Source organism: Tetrao urogallus (genome assembly GCF_951394365.1).
Source record: "Tetrao urogallus genome assembly, chromosome: 9".
In the NCBI taxonomy this organism is placed as follows: Eukaryota; Metazoa; Chordata; class Aves; order Galliformes; family Phasianidae; genus Tetrao; species Tetrao urogallus.
The window spans coordinates 4362378-4390335 of record NC_136822.1 but is presented as its reverse complement, the minus strand read 5'-3'; the positions used below and the strand labels follow the sequence as shown (position 1 = coordinate 4390335).

Below are 27958 nucleotides of genomic sequence, written 5' to 3'. Positions count from 1 at the left end.
ACACTTACACTATGGCTTCTTCAGTGTGTGACTGTTGCTTCGTTTTCTGGAAGAGAAGGAAGGAAAAGACCCATCAGTCCTACAGCACCTCACCCATTGCTCCCACGAGGCACTAACATTGCAACCTTGAGGTACAGGAGCACATGCCTCGTGTGCTGCCCTGCACCCCTCCCTGCCCACCTCAGTCCCAACACCCCACAGCCCGCATTCTGGCCCCCAAGCAGAGGGAGGGCAACATTTCTGGTGGCTGTACCTGCTGGTTTTCTTGGAACCGGTGCTCTCACAGCTCTCCTTGTAGCATACATCCTGGTGTACCTTGTATATTCTCTTGTACCTGCACACACAGAGAGAGGGGAGCTGTGTGGAGTAACAAGGACGGAGCTGTGTTTTTAAACTGCTGAAGGGAGGTCTCCCCTGTTTCATTGATGAGAATGTGGCTGAGTCTTGCGTGCCTGGGCAAGGAGCTGGGCTGCTGCACTGTGCCACAAGCAGGCTGGGGGCACAACAGAGGCCCCCGTGCCCCAGCATGGGTGCTGGCCCTCTACCAGGGACAGAGGTGGCCCTGAGCTGGGCTGGCAGGCAGGGGATGCACCATGTCACACCCTGCCCTGATCTGGAGGCTTTGCCAGCGGTGCCAGGCACCCAGAAAGGCCACGGCACGGGACAGCCCTGTGCTCACACTCCCTTCCCTGGAGCCGTGCTGCAGTGACAGCCTTGGCTCTCAGCACCAGGGGAAGGGGCAGCACAACCCGCGGGCAGTACTCACAGGTAGTGGCAGATGCCTCCTTCCCACACGGGGAATGACTTGGTTTCCGAGTACAGCCGTGTGCACGAGTGTGGCACCTTCTTGCAGGCTGCTTGGGGAACAGGAGAGGGGAGCTATCAGCAAGCCCACCTCTGGCCCTGCCTGCCTGTGCCCTGGAGGCCATCGAGGCCCCCCAAGGATCCCCCACTGCAGTCCTGGAGCTCCAGGCTCTGTCACTCGGAGCCGACCCACAAAAAGAGAGCTCCAGCTTAGTGGTACTGCAGGGCACAGCAGGATCCTGGCTGCTGGAGGCTCAACCAGAACCTGGGGGCTGTGTATGGATGGGGGCTGCTCAGTGACCTGTGCCCTATGAGACCCCACTGCTGGAACAGCTGCCAGCCTTGTCATGCACCCTGGAGCAGCATAGCACTCACCTAGCTCACAGTGCCTGCCCTTGAAGCCCGGGCTGCAGTCGCAATGGTAGGATTCACTCTCGCTTACACAGGTGCCTCCATTCTTGCACGGGTTTGTGGAGCAGTTCTGCCTCATGCCTGGAAAAAACGTGCACTGCCATCAGGCTCTGGGACCCTGGCAAAGCTGTGTACACCCTATGGACCAGCTCCCTGCCAGCCATGCCCTCCCCAGACTCACTTTTGCTCCATGCCTCTCGCATCTGCAGTGCCAGACTGCTCCGGCTGGGCTCCTCGGTGTTCTCCAGCCTCACGGGAGCCTCTGGCTCTGGGCAACGAGAGGGTCAGTGTGACTTCCAGCCTGAGCCAGACCCAAAAGCAGCCCCTCTGCAGCAGCAGCAGGCAGGGGGGACCCAGCCTAGCATGGGTTGTGGGCGAGCCGTGCCTAGAGCAGCACCTTAGCCCTTCCCTTTTGGCACCTGGGGTATAGCAAGCCAGAGGCAGCATTCGCTTCTGGCAGTCTAGGCCAGCCCATGCCACATCTCACATCTCCTCCCATCACCCAAAAGCCATCTCTGGGCTTCCCAGCTTGCCAGAGGCCACCCCACTCCTTAGGTGAAGCAGATGTTTGTACGGCCAGGGAGAGGTGGGCAGGTGGCTCTGCCCTCCCCTATGGCTCCCCCAGCCTGCCTCACTGTCACCCCATCCAGGAGACGGCACACGGTGACAGAAGGTGGCCAGAAAGGCAACAAAGCACTTACGTGTCTTCACGGTGATGGATTTGCTTGGCAAAGTGCCGAACCTGGCACTGATCCTCCTTCTGCCATCCACCAGCTCAGTGAACCTGGGGGAGCACAGCCGTGAGGGTGTGGGGCAGGGCAGGGTACTCAAGGCTGGAGGCAGCCTGAGCGAAGCGCTTGCAGGTGGTACATGGCACAGTGCAAGTGCTGCAGGCAGCTCATGGAGCGAGGCTGGGGCGGGCAGCTTGGCTAGAGCTGGGGGAAGGGGCTGTGCTCAGCCTGCCAGTGCCTACCTGGGGGCTGGTGAAGGCTCCTCAGCTGTGTCGTGGTCTGCGAGCAAGCGGAGCTCAGGCAGGAAGGCTGGGGGCAGCCTGTTGCGCAGCACACGGGGATGGCCGGCCTGGCTCCAGCGCCTCTCTGGAGCCCCGTCCTTCTGCACTGCAGACCACAAAGAGTCAGGCTTAGAGAGAGGCGGGCAACGAGTCAGTGCAGTGACAGGTCCCCAAGGTGCCATTAAGAGCTGTCTAAGGAAACACGGTGCCACCTGAGCCACATGCTGCTCCTTTCCCCAACCACGGATCACTGAGCCGCAATTCTGCGCCTACCCCTGTGCTGGCGCCCAGCGGTGGGGCACCCATCCCATACCCAGGCAGTCAGGGGCAGAGACGGGCACTCACAGGTGGTGACGTAGAGGTGGATGGGCTCGCTGTGCACTTGGCCCTGCTCTGTGTTCTGCACAGCTGTCACGGACAGGCGGTAGCGCTGCGCGGGCAGCAGGTCCCGCACGGTGTAGGACACGAGCTTCCCGTTGGGCACGTAGCGGCTCTTGACGCTCTGCGCGGTGGTGACGTTGATGATGTACCCCTCCACGGCACCGGTGGGCGGCTGCTCCCACGTCATGGACACAGAGGTGGGGGTGACGCGGGAGGCTGTGAGGTTGCGAGGGGGGAGAGGCCCTGGAAAAGGAGGGAGAGAAAAGGATCGGTGCCGGAGTCCAACCTCGAGCTTCTCGGGAGCTCGCCCTCGGCCCGGCAAAGGCCCTGCCAGACTGCACCATGCGGCCCCACTCACTCGTCCACACGTGGAAGGGCGCTGTGGCCAGACTCTCCGAGGGGTGATCTTCCGTCCCCATGCCACTCAGCGTCGTGACATGGACGATGTACCGCTCTCCTGGCTGCAGGTCCCTGCAGAGGTGGGCAGGGGACATGAGCACGGCGGCTCGCAAGCACGGCCGGTCCCACCGCCCGCCTGCCACACTCACAGGAAGGTGTACTTGGCCACGCTGCTGTTCAGCTCCACCGTGCGGTCTTCCAGGTCCCCAGGCTGGCGGATGGAGACACGCACCCTACTGACGGTGGAGTGTTTGAGCCGGTGGAGAGCCCACTGCACCGTGATGGTGCTGGCCGTCACGTTCGTGATCTCAAAGCCTTCCACCGGACGCGGTCCTGGCCGGAGCGAGCAGAGAAGCGGGGAGGGCTGCGGTCAGCAGCTGGCCGCGGCGGGCTGCATCCTTCCCACATCCCTTATCTCCCATGCCCCAGCCTGCCATTTGGATCAGCCTTCCTAGAGCCAAGGTGCATCCACAGCACCACGACAGCTCGGTGCCACTGCCCTGCGTTGCCACAGTTGGGCAGCCAGAGGCACCCAGCCTGGTCTTTGTGCTGGTTGCTCCTCAGCCCACGGGTCCAGCTTGTAGCCAACCCCAGGCCTGGTGCTGCCTGCCCAGCCTCTGGCCTTCACCCAGCCATGTGCACACCAGCACGGATGAGGTCTAGACTCAAGGCTAACCCAGCGGCAGAGGCTGCCCAGCTGCCCCACACCCTCAGGCCCCTGCTGCTCATTCCCAGCTCAGCCACCTCTGGGCTGGTGCCATGTAGGCAGCACTGGGCTCAGCATAGCTCACCAGCAAGGGGATCCAGCCCCCGGGCCTCCCTTCTCACTACAGGGAAGTTTTTCCAGGTCCAATCTCTTTCATCCTCAGTTTGCTTTCAATTCATACTCCAGCCATCACAGGGATTACATATTACGGAGGATGCAGCAGTATCTGCTTGTCCGACAACACTGCCCCCACCCACAGAACAGATGTCTCCTGTGCCTGCTGAGGCATGCTGGGCCTCAGAAAGCACCACAGTGGTCATTTTCTGCTGGACACTCCAGCCTCACCCAGCCTGCACTGAGGCTTCGCCAGACCGACTGCAGCCAGGCCCAGACCCCGACAGCAAGCGCAGCACGATGCTGCAGGCACAGACAACCCATACCTGCCCCGGGGGCCTTGGTTACTCTTTTCAGACCCTATTCTCACTGGCCTCACTGGCCACAGAAAAGAGGAGAAAAAAACCATCTACTCCGAGCACTTTCAACCCAGTACTTCAGGGCTTGGGCACCGCCTTTTTCAGCCACGCCATGGCCAGCAGGTTCAGGCTGGAGCAGACCTCCAGGACGGGAAGCCGGAGGCGGCCCCGGGGAGGGCACAGGGCTGGGAGCAGCGCCCCAGGCACCGGGGAGCCTGTACTCACAACCTAATTCCCTTGAGGACGCTACTCACTAGTGCGCGTGGTGAGCATGACAGGCCTGCTGATATCATTCTTGTTGTTCACGTTGCGTTTGACTGAAAAGACAGAAATATTGTAGGCTCTGCCGGAGGCTAGTGCCCGCAATTGGTGGGCAGAACGACTTCGGTCCACAAAATCTGTCCTGCGGTAAGAGCCGTCGAAGGATACGTACGTCACGGCGTAGCCGTCAATGAGTTGCCTGGCGGCTGCGTCCTCAGGAGGGTGCCAAGAAATCAACACACCAGTGTCCTCCACCCTTTCCACCTTTAATGAGGTTGGTGGCAGCAATTCTTCAGGGTGTGGGCAAAAGCAAAGGGGAGAGGTAATGCCATGAATCTTTAGAGAACAGACCCCAGCAATGAAATGCAGATGGAGGACAGGGTCCTCTCGCTCTCGAGTTGCAGCTTGCAGAAGCCCTTTGGCTGCCGCTGGCCGGTCGTGCCAGGTGCTGAGCGTGTGCTGGAGGAGCCGGGGCTGCTCAGCCACCGCAATGGGCCTGAGCAGAGCCAGAGCGAGCAGACAGCCTGCGTGGCAGAGCTACAAACACAGCATTTGCTTCCAGCTACTGAAGCACGTGGGAACAGAGCGAACAACCTTCCTTCAGACTAACGCCCCACTGGGATCGCTTAAACCAGATGAGGGGCCTCGAGGACTCTCCAGCTGTGAAGCTGGAGGCTTTAATCCATTTTCTTTGCCTCCTCTCCCAAAGGCATCCAAGGCAAACGCAACCCCTGCTGCACTGCTGGAGCCTGGAGGAACTTGTGCCCGGCATCCCCATGTGCCTCACTCTTGTGTTGCTGCTATCACCTCTAGCAGCCACCCAGCACCTGGTATGATCAAGCCCTGCTGGCATCTGCCCTCAGCATCTACAGAGCCGGGGCTCCCCTGGCAGAGGTGAGATCCAAACCCCGCCAGGGGGAGAGAAGCTGCTGGTCCCCGATGGCCGAGCCCCTTGTTGGTGGGTAACAGGGCAGGCACACTGCTGTCTAGCCCCTCGCCACGTCCTGGTGCTGCTGCTCAGGGCCTTTACCTTTTTCGCAGCTCTTGCCTGTGTAGCTCACTTTGCAGGTGCAGCTGTGGGTGCCATTGCTGGGCAGGCAGTAGCCTCGGCTCCCACACGGGCTGGAAAAGCACGGGTCGCTGGCTGCAGAATTGGAGAGAGACATTAATGGCATTTGATGCCCCAGCAGCAGCAGCAGCCGTGCAGGGCGGTAGCACTGCCCTCCTGCACACCTTACCTGTCTCACAGTGGTAACCAAAGAAACCCTCCGGGCACACACACAGGTAGGAACCTCCATCACCTTCACACTCCCCTCCATTCTGACAAGGGTCTGACTCACAGGCGTCCACTTCTGCAGGAGAGAGCAGGCTGGCAGTGAAGCACCTACAGCAGGCAGCGCGCTGATGTGCTGGCAGCCGGCCCCATGTGTGACCACAGCAGCAACACAAAGGTGTAGCCTAGGGCTGCCAGCCAGAGCCCACTTCAGAATCCCCAGCTCAGTGCCACAGTAGCCTCAATGCCCTGGCACACCATTGCCTTGCCAAGCAGATGGGCAGCTGACAGACACCCTGTTCTGCCCGAGCCCTCTGCTGGGGCTGCTCCGTCCCCACAGGAGAAGGGTCAGCTCTGCTGCTGGCAGACACGAGATGCAGTGAGCATCATGGATAGCAGTGTCCTCTCCAGGGCAAGGTTAAGTCTGTACCCTCAACAGTGGCCGAGACTGAGTGCCAACCCTGTGACACACACCCAGCACCTGCCTAGGCACAGGTGCTGACCATGTCCCTGAGCCCAAGTGACAGCCCCTGCTCAGCAGCGTCCCTACCTTCTTCGCACAGGGTCCCCACGAAGCCCTCGGGACAGGAACAGGCAAAGGAGCCCAAGAGGTCCCGGCAGGTGCCACCATTCTTACAGGGCTCTGACTGGCACTCATCAACTTCTGCAGAGAGGAGACGTGCTCAGAGCAGAGCCAGGGCTGGCAAGCAGGACAAAAAGCCTGGAGAGACACCGTTTCTCCTCCCCATATCATTCACTGCCCTAAACTCCCCTGGGCAAGGACAACCCCATGTGGGGCTGGACAGCGGGGCAACATGGATGAGGAAAACTGGTGTTATGGAGCTGTGCCGAGACATCACAAGTCACACATAAGTGTGCATAGTACATCCCTTCCTTCAATCCCCTCTTGAAGGCACTGCATCTGACCCAACTAATCCCATCACCCACCCGTGCAGTGTCCCACCAGCCCGTGCCACCTGACATCCCTCCCACCAGCACCCACCAAACAGCATACAACAGAGGCCCTGTGCCATGATGAACACGTGCACGTAGAAAAGCAAGTGCTGTGGGAGGGACAGCCCACTCTTCCCCCAGAAAAGTTAAATCTTAAGCTGCTTTTTCATCATACTCCGTCTTGGCCAGTAACTCTGCAGCTGTGAGGAACACTTCTCACCCAGATCCTGCAATCTGGGCCTTCATTAAACATGTTCAGAACATGAAGATCATGCTGGGACCGTTCTCTAGCAAATGCTGCTGTGACGAGCAGGGGTTGTTGGAGGCACACAAAAGGCATTCAGGGGATTCAGATCCAACCCCCTGGGAATCGCAGCCCCATCAACGCCAGAGATGTCCATGCAGCACCCATTGGCATGGATGGACAAGCAGCACGTGCACCTTTCCCAGGTGGGCTGGGTGCTCCCCTGAGCCACAAGTGGGCAGGAGATGGAAGCCAGGGCACACAGGCAGCCCCACTTCCAGCTACCTGACTCCAGCTGTACAGACGGCCACCTACACGAACAGCCACCTGTGGAGACTCCCTCCTCTGCTCCCCACGTGAGCTCTGTGCATTCTCTTACCCAACTCACAGTGGAGGCCCGTGTATCCTGGCTCACACACACACAGGAACTCGGCGATGCGGTCTTTGCATTGGCCACCGTTCAGGCAGGGCTGAGACCGGCACTCATCAATCTCTGCAAGAGTTTGGGCAGGGGGAAGATAAGGAAAGGGTCTCGTGGACACAGGCAGCAGCAACACAGCCCCAAGCCGGGACCACAGCTCAGCCAATTCCTCACACTGCCTACCGTCACATTCAGGGGGGTCGCTCCAGACGCCCTGCGAGCGGCAGACGCGGGGGCTGTTGTGCTGGCTGAGGACGTAGCCCAGCTCACAGTGGTATTTGGCCAGCGAGCCCACCGTGGTGGAGTTGAAGGAGGCCTGGGCGTGCTTCACAGCACTGGGCATGCCGCAGTCAATCTCTGCGGAGAGACGGGGAGTGAGCGAGCGTGGCCCGGGCGCCTGGGGCCGGGCTGTGGCAGTGCAGGGCCCTCACCTGTCCCGCAGCGCTTCCCCGTGTAGCCCATGGGGCACGTGCACACAAAGTCCCCGCCGAGGTCCTCGCAGGTCGCACCATTCTCACACGGGCTCAGGAAGCAGGGAGATGGCACTGGGAAGAGCAGAAGGCAGCGGTGTGGAACCAGCAGGGCGCAGAGCAGCTGCCACTTCCCCCCCAGCCGTATCCCCGGAGTGGTTTGGATGGCAGGGAAGGAGGTGACATCCAGCAGCACCCGCACATACCGATCTCGCAGTGCCGTCCAGCATAGCCCGGGGCGCAGTCACACTTGTACTTGCCGATGTAGTGGAAGCAGGTGCCCCCATTCTGGCAGGGCCCCGAGGCACAGGGGTCCGGTTTACCTGCGGGCAGCGTAAGTTGAGTCTGGAGCAGGACGCACACCGCCCAGCTCCCCTCGCCGTGCTGGGGCCGTACCTATCTCGCAGTGGCGGCCGGTGAAGCGGTAGGGGCAGGCACAGTGGTACTCGCCGTCGGCCTCCTTGCATGTGCCCCCGTTGCGGCACGGCGCCGTGCTGCAGAGCCGCGGCCGGGCTGTAAGAGGGGAACAGGAGATGCCCACCGGCTCTCCAGCAAGGTCCCTGCCCCAGGATCCAGATCCTGCTCCTGCTGTGGCACGTACCTCTCTCGCAGTGCTTGCCCAGGAAACCTGAGGGACACTCGCAGGTGTAGGAGTCATCCTGAGTCTCGCAGGAGCCCCCGTTCAGGCAGGGCTCAGAGTCACAGGGGGACGGCACCGCTGCAAAGCCAAATTAAAACCTCAGAGCTACAGATCCTGAACCCACACGTTCCACATCCCTCCCTGCACCATCCCCACGTTCCAGCCAAGGACACTCACTGTGGTTGGTGCCGTAGTCGGTGTGGCACACACACAGGTAGCTCCCACCGTACTCCATGCAGTAGCCACCGTCTGGACATTGAGTGTTCACATTGCACGGAGTGGTGGTCACTTCTGCAAAAACACAGCAAGAGCCTCTGTCAGCTTCCAGCTAGGAACAGACCCCAGAGCTTTACAGAGCTTAATGAGATGGGAGGGATCATAGCCCCCCCATGCTCCTCTTTGAAGACCATGAGGATGTTAAGGTTAATTTGGGATGCGGGAAGGAGCTACAACATGCCCAGCTAGGGCTTCCATCTCCAGGCCATGTCCAGGGCCTGGGAAAGGCATGGCACAAAGCACAGCAAGAATGGCATCTCCTCACCACGAGGAACATATCTCCAGGCCTTAGCTTGTGTAGGTGGCTCAGATTAAACACTAGGCTGCTGTGCTAGGTTTGGACACAGGGTGGATCCTTCGCATCGGAGCCAGGCTGGTGTTAGGTGTCCAGAAGAGGGAGCAAACACAAAAAAATCTGAGCAGCACTTAAGAAGCCTTCACCTACCGAATTCACAGAGGAGGCCAAAATATCCCGGCAGGCACTGGCAGATGGTGACATTCCCCTCCAGGCAGCTGCCCCCATTACGACACTCACAGCCCTCCGTCAGCTCTGCAAGAGATGGAAGGAGTTCCCCTTGTATTGTGGTGCCAGGACAGCCTCACTGGGGGAGCTCAGGACCCACAGCCAGAAGCCCCAGGGCACAGCTGCTTGGGAGACAAGGACCACAGCTCAGTCCTGGAGACCTGACAGACTCTGCAAGGGCAGCTTCTCCCTGGGATTGCACAAGCACTCCTGTAGGGCCTCCCCAGCAAAGTGGCATCCCAACGGGGACTCCGGGTACTCACTGTCATGGCAGTCCTGCCCGGCATAGCCCTCCAGGCAGTCACAGGCATAGCCCTGCTCCAGCTCCAGGCAGCTGCCCCCATTCTGGCAGGGGTTGGAGAGGCAGGCGCTGGGCACACGGGGGCCACCTGCAGGGACAGGGACGCTGCTGGATATGTTGTGGGGAGGGACACCGATGTGCCCTTTCCGCACAGCCCAATGCCTCTGTGAGGACGTCAGTGACATCCCCGCACCGCCGCTCACCGTATTGGCAGTTGTTGCCATAATAGCCCGGGGAGCACGTGCAGATGTAGCGTCCCGGGCGGATGTAGTTGCATGTCTGCCGGTTCCTGCAGCTCCGGTCCTCGCAGGAGGAGGGGTCTGGAGAGGAGGACGCCATGAGCCCAAGAGGAGGGCAGCGGGAACGGCCGCTGGCTGCCCCGGGCATGCGGGCACCAGGCACCTGTCTCACAGCGCTGTCCCACGAAGGGCTCCAGGCACACACACGTGTAGTTATCAACCAGGTCAACACAGTGCCCTCCATTCAGGCAGGGGCTGGACTCGCACTCGTTCACCTCTGTAACACAGGGCAGGGAGGGCTGGTTGGACACACCATGGACTTACAGCCTCGGGGATCAAGAAATAAGGTTGGGTGGGGATGAAGGGGTAAGAATGCAGCTTGCCGAAGTGGGACACAACTCCATCCCTACCAGGCGGGCTCCTGCTGCTGATCAGTGCCCACCTGTCTCGCAATCTCCTCCTGCGTACCCTGGCTGGCAGGTGCACACCGCTGTCCCATTTGCCACCTGGCACGTCCCGCCGTTCTGGCACACCTTGGTCTCACACGGCGACTCTTCTGCAGCAGGACAGCAAAGAGAAGGGGGTGGATCAACCCACACGCAGGACCAGCACACCGTGTCCTCTGCCGCTGCCAAGGCAATACTGGGCAAGGACAGCTCAGACGGTTTCTATCCAGCTTTGCTTTCTGGGTGCCGGATCCCTCCCCCAGAAGGAAACTCCCCGCTCTCCCTCCCTGCCGGCACAAGGCTCACTCGGAGCCAACGCCAGCGCGGGGCGAGCCGGCATCGCCAGTAGAGGCTGCCCCGCCACTCTGCTCCGTGGAAACCTGGCTCCAGTGCTGAGCCCCTTGGCCATCGGCCCTCGCTGCTGTCCCCACGCCCAGAGGAGAGGTGTTGTGAGCAGATGCCTTTCTCGCCCCGGCGGATGTTGCTGCCTGCATTAGCAGTGACTCATCCGGAGGCGAGCCGGGGCTCGGGAAGCCTAGGAGAGCTCCCAGGTGCTCTCAAGGGCTCGGGAGCTGAGTGCCACTTGTAAAAGCCCCACGTGGAGCAGGGCCCTCCCCAGACCCCTTCTCAGGCACCAAGCACCAGCGCTTTCCAGCACATGGAAAGCAGCGGGCGCGCTGCTCGCAGCCATGCCGGGACAAGCACTCCTGGGAGCAGGCTGCCAGCAGAGGAAGCACTCGCTGCCAGAGCAAAGTTTCCTTTGCTTTCAGCAAGTTGCGATCCAAGACCACGGCGCTCGGCGCCCAGCAGGGCTCCCGCTGGAAGCCGCTTGTTCCCGGGGCGCATCGAGAGTTGCTGCACAAAGCCTGACTCCCCGGAGCCGCTGTGGCTCCAGCGGGCGACCGCAGGGCAAGCAGACCCTTCCCCAGCACTGCTCAAAGTCTAACAGTGGCTTCCAACTAAACACAGCGGGGGAGGCTGCAGGAGAGTAGCTGGCTGTCATCGGCTCCTCTACGCTCTCAGAAAACCACTGAGATGTTCCCAGCCTGCCCACGTGAACTCTGCACATCCCGCAGGCATGGTGCAGGGGCACGTGGGGTGTCTGAGAACCCCGCAGCCCCGCTGTGCCCCCATCCCTACCTGGGGATATCGGTGGTTCTCTGAGCACTTTGGGCAGGGCTCACAGGATGCCTCACAGCAGCTTTGACACCTGCATGCTGGCTCTGCTGAGCCTGCTGGCACAGCCCCCGATGCTTCTCCGTCCCCAGACACTCCATTACAAAGGGGACATACCCAAGCACATGCATCCCCTTCTCACACAGGGCAGCTAGACACAATGCTCTGCTCCAGCTGCCTGCAGGGAGGAGCCAAGACATCTCAGAACAGAGCTGGGATGTCCAGCAGGCACGATGAGTGCCAATCACTCTACAAGCAGCAGAGCCTACTCCAACAGCCACATCTCAGCGCGACACTCACCGATCTCACAGCTGGCACCTCTGAAGCCTGGCGGGCACTGGCAGCTGAAGCTGTTGACGCTGTTGATGCAGGTGGCTCCGTTCTGGCACGGGTGAGACAGACACTCATCCACGTCTGAAAGACCACGGGAAGAGCAGGGGCTCAGGGCAGGCAAGGAGGCAGCAGCGAGGCCGGAGGCACAGGAAGGCTGCTCACCGACATGGCACCTTTTCCCCGTGAAGCCCGCGAGGCAGGAGCAGGTGTAGGAGGGGTTCCCAGTAATGCAGTCCTCGATGCACTTCCCCCCGTTCAGGCAGGGCCGCAGTGTCAGGCACACGGAGGCTGCGGAGACACGCACGCCCTCCGCTCACAGCCCGCTCCGGCTGGGCTGACACACTGCACTCCGGCCACGCAACCGCCGGGGTCCGTCCCAGCGTCCATCCAGCCCCGCTGTCCGTGCATTGGGCTGGACATGGTCACCCGGCTCTCCAGGGAGCTTGGGGAGCCCGCATTTGGGGGCTGTGTGCCCCACAGATGGGCTCGCTGCTCTCGGGCAGGGTGAAGGTTTTATTCTTGCTGCAGGAGCGGGGAGGCAGGGCCAGGGCCCTACAAGGCAGGGACAACCAGCGGGTGTTATCCAGCCAGCCCTTGCCTATGGCCTGGGGCAGAGGGGAAGAGGGATGGGAGAACCTGTCCAAAGCAAACCCACAGGTCATATGAAACACGCGTAGATTAGCAGGTAAGAAAACACAGCCAGGGTGGGGAGGGGACAAGGAACAGGAGGCCAGTGGCTCTGCCGAGGATGCACTGGGACGGCTGGGCACAGCCCCTGTGTACTGCTGGCATCCTCGGGCAGCGGCTGCCTTGAGGCCCCAGAGGACAGACGAGCTGCCCTAAGGGTGACAGCCCAGCCCCACAGCGGTACCGGGGCCACAGAGCCCCTCACACTCCCCCTCACCTCCTCCCCCGTACCCCACAGCCTGTATTGGTCTCAGGAGCTTTCCTCCCCACTAGTTTTTTCCAACCCAGCACGAGTGGGCAGATCCCAACCACACTGGGGATTCCCAGGCACAGAGCCCAGGAGCCACACTTCCCACAGCCACACAGTGGGCTGGAGCCTCCAAGGATGGTGTCCCCATTGCTGCCCCCACCCCGAGCCCTCCCCAAGCCCCTCGAGCTGTCTGCTCCACCCGTGGGTCACTGCTCTCTCCCCTCAGGGGGGGGAAGTGAGGGTGGGGATCGAGGCAGGGAAAGATAGGGCTGGAGAACAGTTTGGGGTTGGGTTGGGAGTTAAATAAACCTAACTGCTGTCCTCTTACTTGTATTGCTGCAGCCCCCCACTTGCACCTGGGCATCATCGATTCTGAACACCCAGCGCCCGGGGATACCCACATTTGTCGTCATCTCCACGTCAGCGATGTCGTCAGTGCGGGATCCGGGGATGTTGAAGTAGCGCTTTCCATCACCGGCGTTAAAACCTGCCTGGGAGGACAAGGGCAGAAAGTAAAGAGCCATCAATACTGCAAAACAGCACCTGAGGGGTCGCGGCACGAGGGGTTGCTCTGCTGGACCGCGCATCGTTGCCACCGCCCGGGTTCCTTCTGCATCCCTGCAGTGATGGATCACTCCCTGGGATGACTGCTTTTCCCGGTGTCCAGGAGCACAGGCGCACAGAACCCACAGCCCAGAGACACGGGGTGAGACGGACATTTCTTCCCCTGAGATTCCACTCCTCCTCGCAGGAGCTCCCAGAGGGCTGCTCACTGGCCAAGGTGTGCAGCAACTGCTCTGTTTACGTCCATAAAACCCATCCCTGCTCCTGAATTCGGGGATTCAAAACGTGTCTCTTTCCTCTACACCTGCGATTTCCTGCAGGCGGGCAGGCAGGGAGCCAAGGACAGATCAACTGGTGGTAAATTCACACATCCGAACGGGGACTGGGTTGCGTTTTTTTTTCCCCTCTTAAACACAACAACGCACACAAGGATGAAATAAAAATACAAGCAAAAGCTGTGCTGGCTGCGGCAGCTGACGGGCTGCTCTTAAAGTCTGAGGTTAGGAAGGAAAAGGAACTAAGAGGCAGTAGCCAAGGTAAAGAACCGTGGTTTCGTTATAACAAAGTCCCCTATATGGTCTCAGCTTCGGGAAAGAGAGCACACACGGATATTTAAGAACTTTAAAAAAGCAGGGGGAGGGAGGGAGCCACCACCAAAAATCCATGAGCCACACCGCGCTGCCAGAGTTGCTCTAGGGAATGCAAAGAGCACCGAGTGCGGTGGGCTCGGGCACTACCTGGGGTGAGGCCGTGTCCGCTGCTTACCTGCGCTGCGATGCCGCCAAGCCCAGCAAAGTCCCCCCCACTGCTGGCGTGCATACCCGTGGTCCACGTGATGGACTCATAGTTGAAGATGGTGAAGGAGAGCTTGCCGTCCGTGATGAGGACTATTTGGAAAGTGTTTACCTACGGGATGGAGGAGAGAAGGCAGTGAGTGAGCACAGTCACATAGCGAGCGGGTCAAAAAAGGACAGACAGTAACACTGTCAGGAAGTAAAGCTGCAGGCAGCATGCAGCAGAGGGGTGCTTCCTTCAGCACTGACTCCTCTCCCAGGACAGATGGCCATGCAGGAGCAGCACCAGAGTTCAGCTCGCCGTGTAGGGAGGCACTTTTGTGCCAAATGGCCTCAGTCTGTACCACACCAGGACTAAGGAACCCCAGTGCCTCACAGAGAAACTCCTTCAGACACAAACTCCTATTCCCAGCAACGCTGCAGGGGAGGGCAGCGAGTGGCACAGCCCTACAGCATGGTGGAGCAGCCAGCCCAGGGAGCAATAAGCATGGCCAGCATGCAGCTGCTGGGGCTCTAAAGGGAAACAGGAGGTTCTCCAGGTTCTCCAAGTGCAGTGAATACCGCACTCCTGAATGGGAAATCAAAATTATTCTGGTATGAAAGCTTGCCTTTGGATCCCTGAAGCTTAGAAGAAAGCTGCAGGATGGTGGTCAGGCTCACAGCAAAGAGGAATAAAGCCTTAGAGCCAAGTCTTCCACCAGCCCTGGGGCTCAGGGTTCCAGGCACAAGCCCAGGCTCCTCAGCACAGTCAGGTGAACTTGTTGAAGACACCCAAGCTCTGCTTCCTTCAGTGTTACTCTTAAAAAACCCACCCTAAGCTAACTGCTCCCTCCCCCATCAGAGGATGCCAAGCTCTGCCCACCCCCACGGGTGCCCCCACCGCTCACCGGAGAAAACGAGCTTCCCCCGAAGAAAGTGACTCGGTACCACGTAGCGATGAACACCCACTGGGCAGAGAAGTCGGGGAACTCGGGGAAGTACTGCGCGATGTCTTTGGTCGCCCGCTCCAGGATGGCCCGGTCCTGGCTCTCCCGGTAATACACATCACCTGCCCGCCGGTTGTCCACGTCCGCCCAGAAAGCCGCCACCACACGTCGGTCCTTGGAGATCGGGAAGGCCACCGGCGTGAACTGGGAGACCTCCTTCAGGAAGGAGATGATCCCGTTGTTGTTCACCTGCAGGCAAGGGGGGGGACAAGAGGCAAGAATGGTGCCGGCCCTGAGGTGCGCCGATGGGGCCGTCCCCGCTGCCCTCTCAGCCCCAGCCACGCCGAATTCTTATTTTAAAGGCTCTTTTTGCTTCGCCTGTTCCCCCCGCAGCCTCCTTCCACAAATATTTGAGCGTTTCCCTTTCCTGCCCTTTGAAGCACGGGCGGCCCGGCCGGGAAAGTGGCCTCACCCCCCGACCTCCACCGAACAAACCCGGCCCTGTTCTCCTGCCAGAGCCTGGCCAGGCCCGGCAGGAATGCCTGGAAGAGCACTGGCCTGGGCTGGGGGCACCCAAAGCAGCGGTCCAGCCTGGCTAACGAGAGGCACCCAGCACCGAGGCCTACCAGATACCGGCATATCGGGTGCCCAAACTCGTGGGCTCAATGCTCGCAGTGCTGATTAATCCTGTTAACAAGAGGCCAGGGAGGTGTGGGCAAGCACGTGTGACAATACCGGAGGGGCTGCTTTGCCCTGCAGAGCCTCACAGCCTCCAGCAGCCCCTCGCATCGGCTGTGGCCATTTGTAGGGTCCCAAGAGCCGCAAGCAGCAGCACAGGGCAGGCCCTGCTGTGACTGAGGGGAACGCCATTCCCTTTCAGAAAACCCTCCGTAACCTCACAGTGTCCGCAGAGGAACATTCTTCGCCTTATTAAAGCAAGATGGGAGAGAGTTAGTGCCAAGAAAGGGTTTTTTTGTTTGTTTTACGGAGGAAGGGGCAGGCCCAGAGGGACCCCCAGGGTCAAGCCCTGCACTTTGGGCCTTGTGCTTTGGACACAGCTTGTGCGGCTTCCTGGGGACTTGAGGTGACAGCCACCCCCTACAGGGCCACCCCCCTCAAGGCAGACACCAAAGCCACTTGGCCCCGAGGACGGTGCATCTCCCACAGCTGCCACAGGGCCGGCGTTTTCATCCCGGAGAAGTCCCTGTGCCAAAGACACACGAGGTTGAACAAGCGAGGTCCAAGCAACGCGTGCCCCCAGCTGAGACAGTGAATCAGAGCATCCCGGCAGGAACTGGCACAAATCTTGGTGTGCCCATCAGTCTGCTCTGAATTGTCAGTCAACTTGGACCAAATCAGAAAAAGGGGACGAGACCACTGAGACATCAATTTTCCAAAAGCACAGGGGCATGACCACGATGCTTACTAGGCACTAGAAAATCCACACAGAAAATCCACTTTCCCTCTTCCTCCAACCCAATACAGCAGGGTTTCTCCAGCCCCACTGCCCACAGGACACCTTGCATGCCAGCTGCTCCAAACTGGGCTGTCCCCAGCAGGGACCCAAGCAGGATCAGGCTGTCAGCTGTCAGGCTGCCCAGGGCACAGACATACTGCAGGCTGGGCGCCCGAGGGGGAAGTATGGGACAGGTCGCAGCAAGCCCCTGTGCTGTGCCCATCCCTTCCTGTGTGTTGGGTAACACCTGGCCAAGCCCAGCAGCCTGCACAACCCTCCTTCTTGCTGTGCCAGTCCTCTGCTCTCTGTGCAGAGCGTTCCCAAATCCCAGCTCCCTCAGAGGCCGTCGGACCACCTCTTACTGCTTTGGTGACACTTTCAGAGGAAGCATCAGCAGTCAAAGGTTCACCCCATCACACTGCTCGGTCAGCCCAAGCACAGCGATTGCTCCTTCCCAAGGCCTTGGCTTCAAGGCTTGGCACCAAAGTGCGACCGCGGTCAGGCTATCTGCCTGCACCTCCCTGAGGGACCAGCGTGATCGTGGTGCTTTCAGTGTCAGCAGAAACAAAAGCTTTCTGGAGACTGGCCAGCATGGTGAGACAGATGGGGACATGGACACGCTTCCACTGCTGGGTGCTGCCCGGTGATGCTTTGCTCCGATGGGAGCCCATCCCAGAGCAAGATCGCACGCTCCCGAGAGCTGAAGGCCACTGCATGGGACACTGCCGCACACCAGCATCCCCGGGTGGGAACGGCGTGGAAAGCAGAAGGTTGTACAACCCTCGGAGGAAACGCAATTTTAGAATGCTCAGCAGATGCCAGCGCGTCCTGTCAGCTCAATTAATGACTCGCACATGGAGAGCAGCAGGCACGTCCCACATCACGGCCGGGACCTCACAACATCTGCTCCAGCAGTGCTGCCCGACCCCACCGGCACCGCCCGGCACAGCAGCCGCCTCCGCTCGGTCCCCTTTCCCCTAAACGCTGTGCTTTGGGCTGAGGACCCTGCGGTTTGCCCTCAGCATCGCTCCGATGCTCTGGATTCAGTAGGGATCACGCAACCACTCGTCCACCGCTGGGAGCGACGTGAGCTGAGCGTTAATTAAAAAGAAAGGCAAAAAGGCAAAAGAAGAGGCTGGGAGGGAGAGAAGGTAGCCGGCAGCCCCGGACCGCGGCACAGCCCCGCCTGCCCCGCTCCCCCTCGGCGGGCCCCCCGCGGCCCGGCACTCACGTAGAGCCCGGTGTGCCCCGCTCCGAAGAAGGGGAAGCGCACGGAGAGGGGCCGCAGCTCGGAGCCGCCGTCGTCCTGCTTCAGCGTGGCGGCGTCGCCCTGCGCCGGCCCGAACGGGTAGAAGTCCGCCAGCGGCACCACGCCGCCCGCCCGCAGCCACTCGCCCAGCAGCGTCGCCAGCGCCAGCCAGCCCGCCAGGCCCCGCATGGCAGCGCCCGTCGCACTCCGGCCCGCGTCTCCCTCACGCCGGCACCGGCAGCCGCGACATGGCGGCGCGCGGGGCGGAGCGGAGCGGAACGGAGCCGTGCCCGCAGCTCGGAGCTCCGCCGCCGGCCGCGCCGCTCTGCTCTACCCGCGGAGCGACTCGCTCGCAGCGCCCCGCTGGGGGCGCATTTGCATAGCCCGGGCGCAGCTGACCAATGGGAACGCCGATCGCGTCGTGGGCGTGTCTATGCAAATGAAGGAGGCGTGGCCGCGGGGGTCCCCACGCGCGGGGTGTTCGCGCTGCCCCGGTTGGCGGCCGCTGCTCCCCCGAACGGGGCCCGAGAGAGCGCGGGGAGGGGAGGGGAGGGGAGGGGAGGGGACGGAACAAACGCCGTTATTTGCTTTTTTCCCTTCTTTATTTATTTTTTTTTTTTTTCAGGTGCTAAAAATATTATCAGGAAATTCTTTTCAGGAATGCGATGTTTTAAGTTACGCTTTTCGGCTCAAGGGCCTCTTTGTCTCCTCGGAAAGAAAAACGGTGATAATTTAAAAAAAAAAAAAAAAAAAAAAGAAAGCAAAACAAACAAACCCCGAAGCAAAGCGTTTATCAGCAGCACATCGCTTATCAGATGGGAAACGCTGCGGGGAGTGGGCTGTCCCACTGGGGTGCCACTGGGGATGCAATGGACAGCAGGTGGCCCTGGGGACACGAGAAGCAGTAGGGGGGGTGTTGGGACTCAGGGGGTTCTGCTCTATGCCCCGCTGTGTGAACGCTGCAGTGAGGCCGTGCTGTGTGCTGAGCACCAGCCAAGGAACAAATTATGTAAGGGCTGAAGTGCTGCAGTGAGTAACAGCGGGGCTCCGCCGCAGCACGGGCACCGCGTGGGTGCTGCCACTGCAGTGTGAGGGGTCCCCAAAACGCAGGACCCAGGGCTGTGGGCATTGATGTACACCATGGGAAGCTGCCCCCTCTGCCAATTGCGGGCTCAGGGCACACTGAGGGGTACCCCCGGCACAGTGCTCCCCCCCCCCCAGTGTTTGTCCGTGGCCGCTGGCCCCAAAGGCAGCCCTACACAGGCACTGAGCACACGGAGCTCAGTGAGAGCAGCGAGGCAGCCCTGTCCCTTTAAAAATCTCCTGGAAGACAACGTTAAAAGGAAAAGAGAGGGGGAAAAAAAAAAAAAGGCGAAATCCAAAATAAATAAACGGCCACATCCGGATTTCCCCCCTGAGACACTAATAAAGGGTTTATGAGTTTGATACGAATTACCCTCCCTGGCCACTCGCAGCTGATCTTCTGGAAGGCATTAAAGCTGTGCTCCTCTCCCCATCCCACAGGACGCAGCGATGCTGGGGTACCCTGCAGCCCCCGGCCCCTCTGCTGCCCCACACCCATGTGCTGGCTCTGCTCCTGCCTGCACCTGGGTCACATCTACCATCAGGGTTGTGCCGTGTCCCCGCTCCCCATGCAGGCTCCAGCATCATGGACAGAGCTGCCCCGGGGACCCCGAAGCGCCCTGCACCCCAATGATGCCATCCCCTTCAGCCAGAGCACCCCACGTGCCCACCAGAGCATCCCTGCATGGCACATCTCGTGGGGACAGGGGTTCCCATCCCGGAGCATGAATGGATTTTGGGATGCGGCGATGGCCTCGTCGTGCTGTCGGAATTTGGGACACTAAATTGAAAGCAGGAACCGAGGCAGGAAAACAGCTGTTGGCCACAGCCCTGAGCGATTTCCTTTGGGTCAGAAGCTGGGCCCAGTGTGAAACCGGGCTCAGTGCTGGGGAGGAGAGCAGGGAAAAGAGCCCTTTCCCGCAGCATCTGCCTGCGCTCTTGGTGCTGCCTTTCCAAAATGCCTCTTTCCCTTGCCTGCAGTGGCTGTGGCAATGCATTCAGAGTGCTCCTCTCCTTTGTCAGCCCCCAGCACGTGCCCAAGAGCCTCCACACCCATCCCAGGTTTGCTGAGAGCCATGGAGCTCAATGGGGCTGCACACTAGGCTGGGAACAGGAGCAGGTCCTGGGGTCACCTTCTGCTCGGGGTCAGACAGAGCCATGTTCCCATGCACAGAGCAGAGTGGGTCCACCGCACACCTCCGAGAGCCATTTCCTTCTGCTCGCTGCCATCCTTCAGGCCACCAAGTGGCCACCAACCACCAGTGCTCAGCCACCCACGGTGACTGGGTGCCCCAGGGCCCAATGGTGGCACGGTGGCTCTGTTGTGCCCGGCTGGGCAGAACGGCACTCGGGAGCACGGGATCTGTGTTGCAGGAACCTCGGTATTCTTGGCCCCCCTCCAGCCGCTTCCCACCACACGCATTCATGTGCATGATTAGCGTTCTTGCATTCTTTGAATGCGGGCCAGATAATGAGTTCAAAACTTCATTAAAATATAATCTTTCCCTCGCCCCCCCCCCCCCCCCCTTCCCATGCACACGCACACACGTGTGCACACACACGCGTCCCAGAGCCACCTGGAGGCCCCCCCTGCCTGGGGACAGTGCTCACAGGGACCACCAGTGTCACACATGTGTTGGGGATCAGCAGGGACATTCTCTGGACTTGGCCTAATTAGCTGTAGCAGAGGGGGAGAGCAAAATCCAAACCATGTGCTTGAATTTAATACGAGCGCTTTCGTGCTGACCCGCTGGCCCCTCCACCCAAACGCATCGGGGCTCAGCAGGCTCTGCATCTTTAACAGCTCCCTGGGTCTCCCTGTAAGCCCCACAGCACATGGAGCAACTCTGGGCCTGGCTTGGGCTTTGTTTCCATCCCCGGGGTCCTACAGGGAAGGAAACAAACCCTGCAGCTGGAGGTACTGGAGGCTCTGGTAGGTGCAGGGTTTGCTCGTGGTGCTGCTCCTGGGCATGCTCCATTCCCCTGCCCCAGACATGGAGTCATTGCAGAGAGAAGGATGGTGGGGCTCAGGCTCTGGGCACCTCCAAAGAGCCGGGCAAGGGCTAAATGTCATCAACCAAGCCGTGCTGGTGCAAGACCCAGGGCTGAAGGTGGGACCAGAGCCAAAGCAGTCAAAGCTCCTGGAGGAGGCACTGGGAGGGGGGCAACCAGCAGAATGTGGCTTTTCTTCGTGCAGGCAAGCCTCTCCACTGCAGTCCCCAAACCAGCAGCATCCTGACAACGTGTAGAATCATCAAAACATTCAGGTTGACAAAAACCACTAAGACCATCTTGTCCAGGTGCCAATCCATCCCCACCATGACAAACCATGAGGCTGGAAAAGAGCCCTAAGATCGTCAAGTCCAACCACTGATGCATCCCCGATGTGCCCACCGAAGACATGGCCAAGGAAGACACTTGTCCCTCAGACCTACACGGTGACACTTTTCCACGCAGTGGTGCAGAGATGCACTCGCCCAGCACCAGCATCCCGCAGCCCTCAACCACCTCCAGCATCGCATCGTGGCGGCACCGAGCGAGAGCGGAGTTCCCCATAGGACTGAAAGCCCTTTGGATGTGCTGGTGCTTTGATTACTTGACAGAGCATGTTTTTTAAATTATTCTTGTGTAAATATTTACGCATTTTTACAAGAACCATGTTGGGAGCAACAGGACATGGCCCAGGAAGGGACGAAGGGGAGCTGGATGGGCGTGGGACGGCCCCAGCCCTGCATCCATCCCCTGATCCCGAGGGCATGGAAAAGCGCTGATGCTGTTCAGAGCCACCCCCGGCGGCCCCGGCCCGCTCCCCGGGGCTGTGTTTTTGGGAAGGCCGAGGGTGAGCTCCCCCCTCCCTTCCCCCACCCGCAGATGGGATCCACAACGAGCCTGGCGTTTTCCGCCGAGCTCAGCAGAAATGAGCCCAGGAGGTCAGTGACCAGAGAAAGGGATGATCCATCATTAAATAAATTGTTTTCATTTCCCAGGATAAAGGGGAGGAAGGGGAGGGGGGTGCTGGATTGGGACTGAAAATAAAATGAGGCGAAATGCAGGAAAAGCCCCCCCTGCGTTCCCTGCACGAAGAGCCCCGCTCCTCCCGCTCAGCAGCCCCGCTCTCTCGCAGGGCTTTTACAGCCAATCCCTTAATGTGATTATAATAATTATTTCTTTACTAGCATTTTTTTTTTTTTTTATAAACAGCCTCTTTTGAAATTGCACCGGGGGAGCCAAGACTCCAGCTGAGCCCTGGCCCGCAGGAAGGAGTCGGGGCCGGGGGAGCGTGTGAACGTGCGCGTGTGCGTGCGAGCCAGCACGTGTGCAGAGCGCGGCCCTGCACCGGTGCCCATGCGGCAGCCCGCGGTGCCCGTGCCCGGTGTGTGTGCACATCCCTGGGCTGTCAGCAAGGGCACGTGGTGCTGCGGCCACGCACATGTCAGTGCACACATGAGGGCACGTGTGTGTGCTGGGGAGCTGCCCCGCTCCCGAGCCTTCCTAAGGCTGTGACCCCCCAGCTCCCCGCGATAAGCATGCTGGTGTCGGCGCCCCATCGAGCCCCCACAACCCCTGCTCTGTGTGGTCCCCCCCCCCCCCCAGCCCCAGGGCTGGGCTTTGAAATCTGTTGAAAGGAGACCGTTTTTGCCAAAATAAACAGCCTGTCATGTTAAATTACTCTCCCTTCCTCTCAAAGTCCCCTGGTTCCCTCTTCCCCCACCCCGATCCCTGCCTTTCTGCTAGGGGCCATTCTGCTCCGGGCTGACTCCTGCTTCCCTGGGGCACACGGGAGGCAGCCGGGGCCGCTGGGAGCCGCTTGGCCTCCGCATGGCCTCCATCCTTGCTGCAGAAGCACAGCAGGAGGCTGGGGGCTGATGGTGGGCCCCCCAGCCCCACGCTGCAGCAGCAAGCGATGCAGAGCCGCTGGGTTCAGGCTGCGGGGCAGGGCAAGGCACACTCTCTGTGTCCCAACCTCCTTATCCTCTGCTCACACCTCGCTCAGGTCCCCCAGAATTCACAGCCACCCCATTCCCTTTGTGCTGGAACAGCCACACTCCATGTCCCCACACTGGGATCACAGAGCGGTGTAGGGGCGGCTCGGGAGCTGCTGAGCTGCTGCAGGGTGCTGCAGCCGGGAAGTGCCTTGCCATCTATCCCCACGCTGCTAGAGAGGTTTTTTCCTCTCTCTTGCTTGCCCTCCCTCACTTTTTTTTTTTTCTTCTTCTTCTTTCTTTCTTTTTTTTTTTCTTTCTCCTGTTTCTAATGGAGTGAAAATTCGTAGAACCATAAAATGCAGAGATGGAAAACGACCTATTACCTCATCCAGCCCAGCCCCTCTGCCAGCGCTGAGCCGTTCCCTGCGAGTGTCCCGGGTGACTCGTCTAGACCAAGCACGCACCGCTCCAATGGCCATTCCAGCGCTTCCCCGAGGAGATTATTCCATGCTCTAACTGACCTTATGGTTAGGAAATTTTTCCTGATGGCTCAACTCAAGTGATTCTGTGCTAAGCTGGAGCCTACTGCTTGCTCTGCCCTGAACACCCATCCCTCTGTTAGCAGCAGGAGGCTGTGCCTCCTACCTGCAGGTCTAGAGCGGCCCTGGAAGGATTTCCATCCGTCTGCTGCTTCTTTGCTCTTGGGTCAAGTGCTTGAGGTCTTCCTCAGACTGGGCCCACAACCATGTCCTGTGTGGAGGAAATGGGCTGGGCTGGTGCTTGACCCAAGTCTTCATTTTGGAGCAGCAAGCATGAAGGCAAGCGACAGAAAGCAAGGGGCTGCTGCCCCTCCGTGCCCAGAAGTGCCGAAGCCTTGGGCTCTGCTTTCTGCACAGCCAGGGTGGGATGAAGTTTGGACACACTGTTAGAACCGTGTGCTCACGGTATCACCTCCCACAGCATGGAGGGTTGGGCTGGATCCAGCCTGCAAGTGCAGAGGGCTGGTGACTGCTCAAAGTCCCTGTGTATGACATTTGGGGAGTTTGGCAGGAGGCTGTAGGCAGGGAAGGTCATGACAGGGATTCAGGGGAGGCATTTTTTGATGCAGTTGCATTTGATTCCCAAACAACCTTTGATGTCAAAGATTTGCAGACTTGTTCAGGCTGGAGTTCCTCACTCTGTTTTGTGTTGAGGGTATCCTTCCTGTGTGCATTCCCCTTTGAATCGCTCTCTTGAGTGCTGACCCTCTGCATCCCAGGCATGCACTGCAGGCTGGAACAACAGCCAACCCGCTCACCATCTGTGAGTGCTCCCAAGGGCTTTCCAGGTGGATTGCAGCAGGTGCTGCAGCACAAGCAGTCCTGCTCCTTCTGCACATCTCCATCTCGCTCCCAGGCAGCCCTAGCTGCAGCCATATTCTGTATCAGCCCATGGGTTCATGGACCCTATCAGCACTCTCCGCTTCATGCCCCTGCCTAGGAAAGCCTCTCCTAAAGGATCCTGAGACACTTTGGGAATGTGGAGGATCTGTGCTCACTTTATAGAATCATAGAACGGTTGGGTTGGAAGGGACCTTACAGCCCACCACGTTCCAACTCCATGCTGTGGGCTGGATGCCCCCCACCAGGTCAGGCTCCCAGGGCCCCATCCAGCCCGGCCCTGAGCACCTGCAGGGATGGGACAGCCACACTTCTATGGGCAGCAACATCAGGGCTGAGGTGCAGTCTCACCAGAGCCGAGTACAAGCGACGGTCATACCAAGACGCACGAGGCCAAGCGCACTGCAGGGCGGCAGAGGCGATGACAGCGGAGCTCCATCTCCAGCCGCTGCCCTGCCCTTGGCTCGCCCCGGCTCTCGCCCAGGTGCCACTCCTCAGCCGGGGTTCCCCCCGCCCAGCACTCGCTCCCTCCCCGCCCTCCCTCCCACGGAGCTCTCTGCTCACAGCCGTGCAGCCCCAGCCATGGCAGCGGGTGGGTGCCGCTGGCGCAGCTGCCTGGAGGTGGTCGCGTCCCGCCAGGGGCAGCGAGTGCAGCATTTCCAGCAAGCCGAGGACATCCTGCTGACCTTGCTGGAGCACGTCCACGCCGAAGAGCCCCGCTTCCTGGTGGACTACTCCAGGAACCTGGAAGCCTTCGAGTTTGTGCTGTGCGCCTCCGAGGATGCCGTCGTGGTGGAGGTGCCGCTGCGCATCGATGGGGATGCCTTGCAGGTGCGGCCGTGCCAGCCCACGGACACCGGGAGCACGGGACACGGGCACCTGGGTGCCTGCAGCCTCGAGGTGCCCTCTGCGGTGACTGGAGCGGGGGACTGGACCAGCATGTGCACCACGGGTGGGATGGAGCAGGTACGGTGCCTGGCACCGGGCAAAGTCCTGCAGCGCCTGAAAGAGCTCCTTGTGTCAGCCATTGTGCAGTGCCAGCGCCGCTCCCTCCTGCAGCCAGGTGCGTACCGCTCTCTCCATCTGCACTATCCCCGCCTCCCTCAGCTTCTAACACACTGTGCCCACACAGCTGCTCCTCCGTGCCAAAAACGACCCCAGTGAGGTTTGGAGATGGCATTTGCTAGGGAACCACGGCCAAACCGCAGAATTGGGAAGGGCTGAATGGAGCGGGGTGGGAGGGCCCACGAATGCTGTGGTGCACGCCCTCTCAGCCTGCAGGACCAGCTGTGGTGACCTCCTCACCTCCTCCTCGCTTGTCACCAGGTGACCTCAGTGCTGAAAATCTGAAGGAAGATGCCATGGAGCTGTCCCTGTTGGTGCGTGGTGGCTGGAGAACCATCCGCTTTGATGTGGTCCCGGTGGTCAGGAGGCTGCAGGAGACCCCAGGGCTGGATGGGAGGCAGCACGACCGCGGCTTCCCTGAGGGCACCCTCCAAAAGGCCACCGGCGATGCTCACTTTGTCCCAGCCTCCAAACACTGCTGGAGGTGAGCAGCCCTGGCACGCAGCAGTGCCACAATGGTAGAGTTGTTCTAGAGCTTTGCATACAATTTGGGTGACTGACAGCAGAGCTGAGAAGGGCCAAGGTGGCATGTACCCTGCACCCAGCCACAAGGAGGGGCCGAGCATCCAGCTGGACCAGCCCAGGCTAATTTCAGGCTCACACCGGTTGTCTAACACAGGTGGGGCCGGTGTGTTGAGGAGCACAGCCCTGCTGCACCCCACCTATGTCCCTGCTGGGAGGGCAGGAGCTGCCTGCACCCTGCACGTCCCCTGCTCAGCAGAGTTGGGACCAGGATGCTGCACGCCTGGAGTGAGCTGCTGCACCCTCTTTAGCCTCCCCAGCAGCTCACTGCTTCCTCCCCAGGCTCTCTACCCACCTCCCCATCCTGAAGCTGCTCTGGGCCGTGGACACACTGCAAGGACCCCGGCTAGACAGCCTGCGCCTGCTGGAGCAGCTCCGCAGCCAGGACTGGAGGGAGGAGGACGGGAAGGACGGTCTCACCTTCAACCACCTGAAGGTAGGTCCTGCCAGAGGGAGGAACGTCCCAAAAACCCCGAGGGACCGAAGCCATGTGTGGAGTAGGATGGGCTATGCCAGCCGTGCCACGGGTTGTCCTGCACCCCGGTGCACCGGGAGGTGCCCATTTTTGGATCTGACGAGGCCCTGTCTCTCCACCCAACCTGTTTTTGGAACTTTGGGCCCCTGCCAAATGGTGACGCTGGTTGGGAAGGGGCTGTGCCGGGGACGGCTCCGCTGTCGCAATTGCAGCCCGCTCTGCCAGGGCGGAGGTGGAGAACACGGCCCCAGCCCAAAGCAACCCGAATCCAACAGGTTTTATTTCATGTCGTGTTCTTTGACGTTTAAGGGAAAAAAAAAAAAAAAAAAAAAAAAAAAAGCCCAGTGCATGTTTATGCTTCACAAAGCACCTCCTGTGGGCTTCTGGAGAAATGCAGGCTGAGTGCAGGCTTTTGCTCAGGTTTTCTGCTTGGCTGGAGCCTCAAAACTCCTCTCTCACTGATGAGAGAGCAAAGGCAGCAGCCCCAGCACATCGCTGCTGTCACACGGATGTGATCAGCTCTGGGGCCCCAGCACGAGGGGCAGCTCCTTCCTGCATGCCTGGCTGGGCACATAGAGGTCGGTGCTGGGCTGTACCTGCCTCCTGTTGTGATGTGCTTCTGGAAGTCACAGACGGGCCCCTCCCCAGCACAGTGCTGAGGCAGCTGGAGCGTGTTAATATTTCACACCTGTGGGGAGCCTGTGTGCATCCTTTCAGAGCTGCTCCCTAGCTGCCATCTCTTAAGGGAGCAAAGGAAAAGCTCCAGATGTGAACACAAGGACAGGCAGGTGTGATGCTGGGCTGCGCACCGGGTCTGGCTGTGGAATGGCCTTGGGGATGTGAAGGTGCATGGGCTTCCCCCAGGAATATCCTGCACTTCATTTTTCCCCTTTGTAGATGGTGCTGCTGTGGAGCACGGAGCTGTTTCCCTCTCCTGAGGATTGGCAGGACCTGGAGGGCTCTGTCTACAGGCTGCTGGTGGTCCTCCTGCGCTGCCTGGCCACACAGCGCCTGCCCCACTTCCTGCACCCGGAGCAGAACCTTTTCCAGGGGGATCCACACCACCTGGCCTCGCTCTACCCCAAGGTGGAGGCCTTTGCATGGGACCCTGCACGCTTCCTCCGCTTCCACTTTGGCCTCCCGACGCGTGCCGATGGCGTGCAGGCAGACCCAGCCCTCCGAGCCCTCCTGCAGCTCCCTGCCAAGGATGGGGCATACTGGGACACGGCCTATTTTGACGTCCTGCTCAGCCAGGTAACTGGGAGGGAATGCTGAGACCCCTGGCTCTGCACTCAGCTGTTCTCACAGGCATGGGGCAAAGCTTCAGTGACGCCTGAAATTGGCTGGGCAGCACAGGGTTCATCCCAAAACTTCCTGCCCTAAGCTATTACGTGCTGCCTGCCCTTCTGTAGCCTGCAGCAGTTGTGTGATGATGGCAGTGCTGCAGGGGGTCCGCTCCCTCACCACCCATGTCTCTGCTTAGTTGCAGGTGTACCACATCCAGGATGCCACGCGCTGCTCAGCCATGTCCCAGCTCCTCACCAAGCTCCGCAGAGACATCCCACTGCAGGGCTGAGTGGGACTCACTGCCACTCCTGTGCTCACCATGGGGCGAGGGGAACCCAGGCTGTGGGGAACCCCAGGCTTTGCTGGGAAGCAAAGAAACCTTTCTGCTCCAGAGATTGGCAGGAACTAGCCCAGCTCTGCCTCTCTCCCCGTGCTGGGACTTTGCAGAGCTTCCCGCAGCTGCACCTTTCCTCTTGGATCTCGGCGAGTCCA

The 27958-nt window shown here is 60.1% G+C and overlaps 2 protein-coding genes across 2 annotated transcripts; one reads left to right on the top strand and one right to left on the bottom strand.

The window, feature by feature from the left end:
- Window positions 1-9: 9 nt before the first annotated feature.
- On the bottom strand, window positions 10-17858 carry SNED1 (sushi, nidogen and EGF like domains 1; the record flags this gene model as incomplete). Its single annotated transcript, XM_079539672.1, has 32 exons — window positions 10-46; window positions 254-334; window positions 767-854; window positions 1180-1296; window positions 1397-1483; window positions 1917-1999; window positions 2189-2333; window positions 2573-2851; window positions 2967-3079; window positions 3157-3340; window positions 4441-4737; window positions 5478-5591; window positions 5686-5799; window positions 6271-6384; window positions 7298-7411; window positions 7523-7696; window positions 7771-7884; window positions 8016-8132; window positions 8206-8322; window positions 8411-8527; window positions 8627-8740; window positions 9171-9275; window positions 9512-9637; window positions 9753-9869; window positions 9952-10065; window positions 10231-10344; window positions 11711-11824; window positions 11906-12031; window positions 13009-13171; window positions 14010-14150; window positions 14926-15213; window positions 17652-17858. 32 exons carry the CDS (start codon window positions 17856-17858, stop codon window positions 10-12), a joined length of 4335 nt encoding a protein of 1444 aa, XP_079395798.1.
- Window positions 17857-27755, top strand: MAB21L4 (mab-21 like 4; the record flags this gene model as incomplete). The annotated part of the gene is made up of 8 exons (XM_079539917.1): window positions 17857-18090; window positions 21624-21682; window positions 22010-22127; window positions 24223-25120; window positions 25384-25606; window positions 25987-26140; window positions 27077-27433; window positions 27663-27755. The coding sequence occupies 8 exons, from the start codon at window positions 17857-17859 to the stop codon at window positions 27753-27755; spliced, it is 2136 nt and encodes a 711-aa protein (XP_079396043.1).
- Between the last annotated feature and the right edge of the window lie 203 nt (window positions 27756-27958).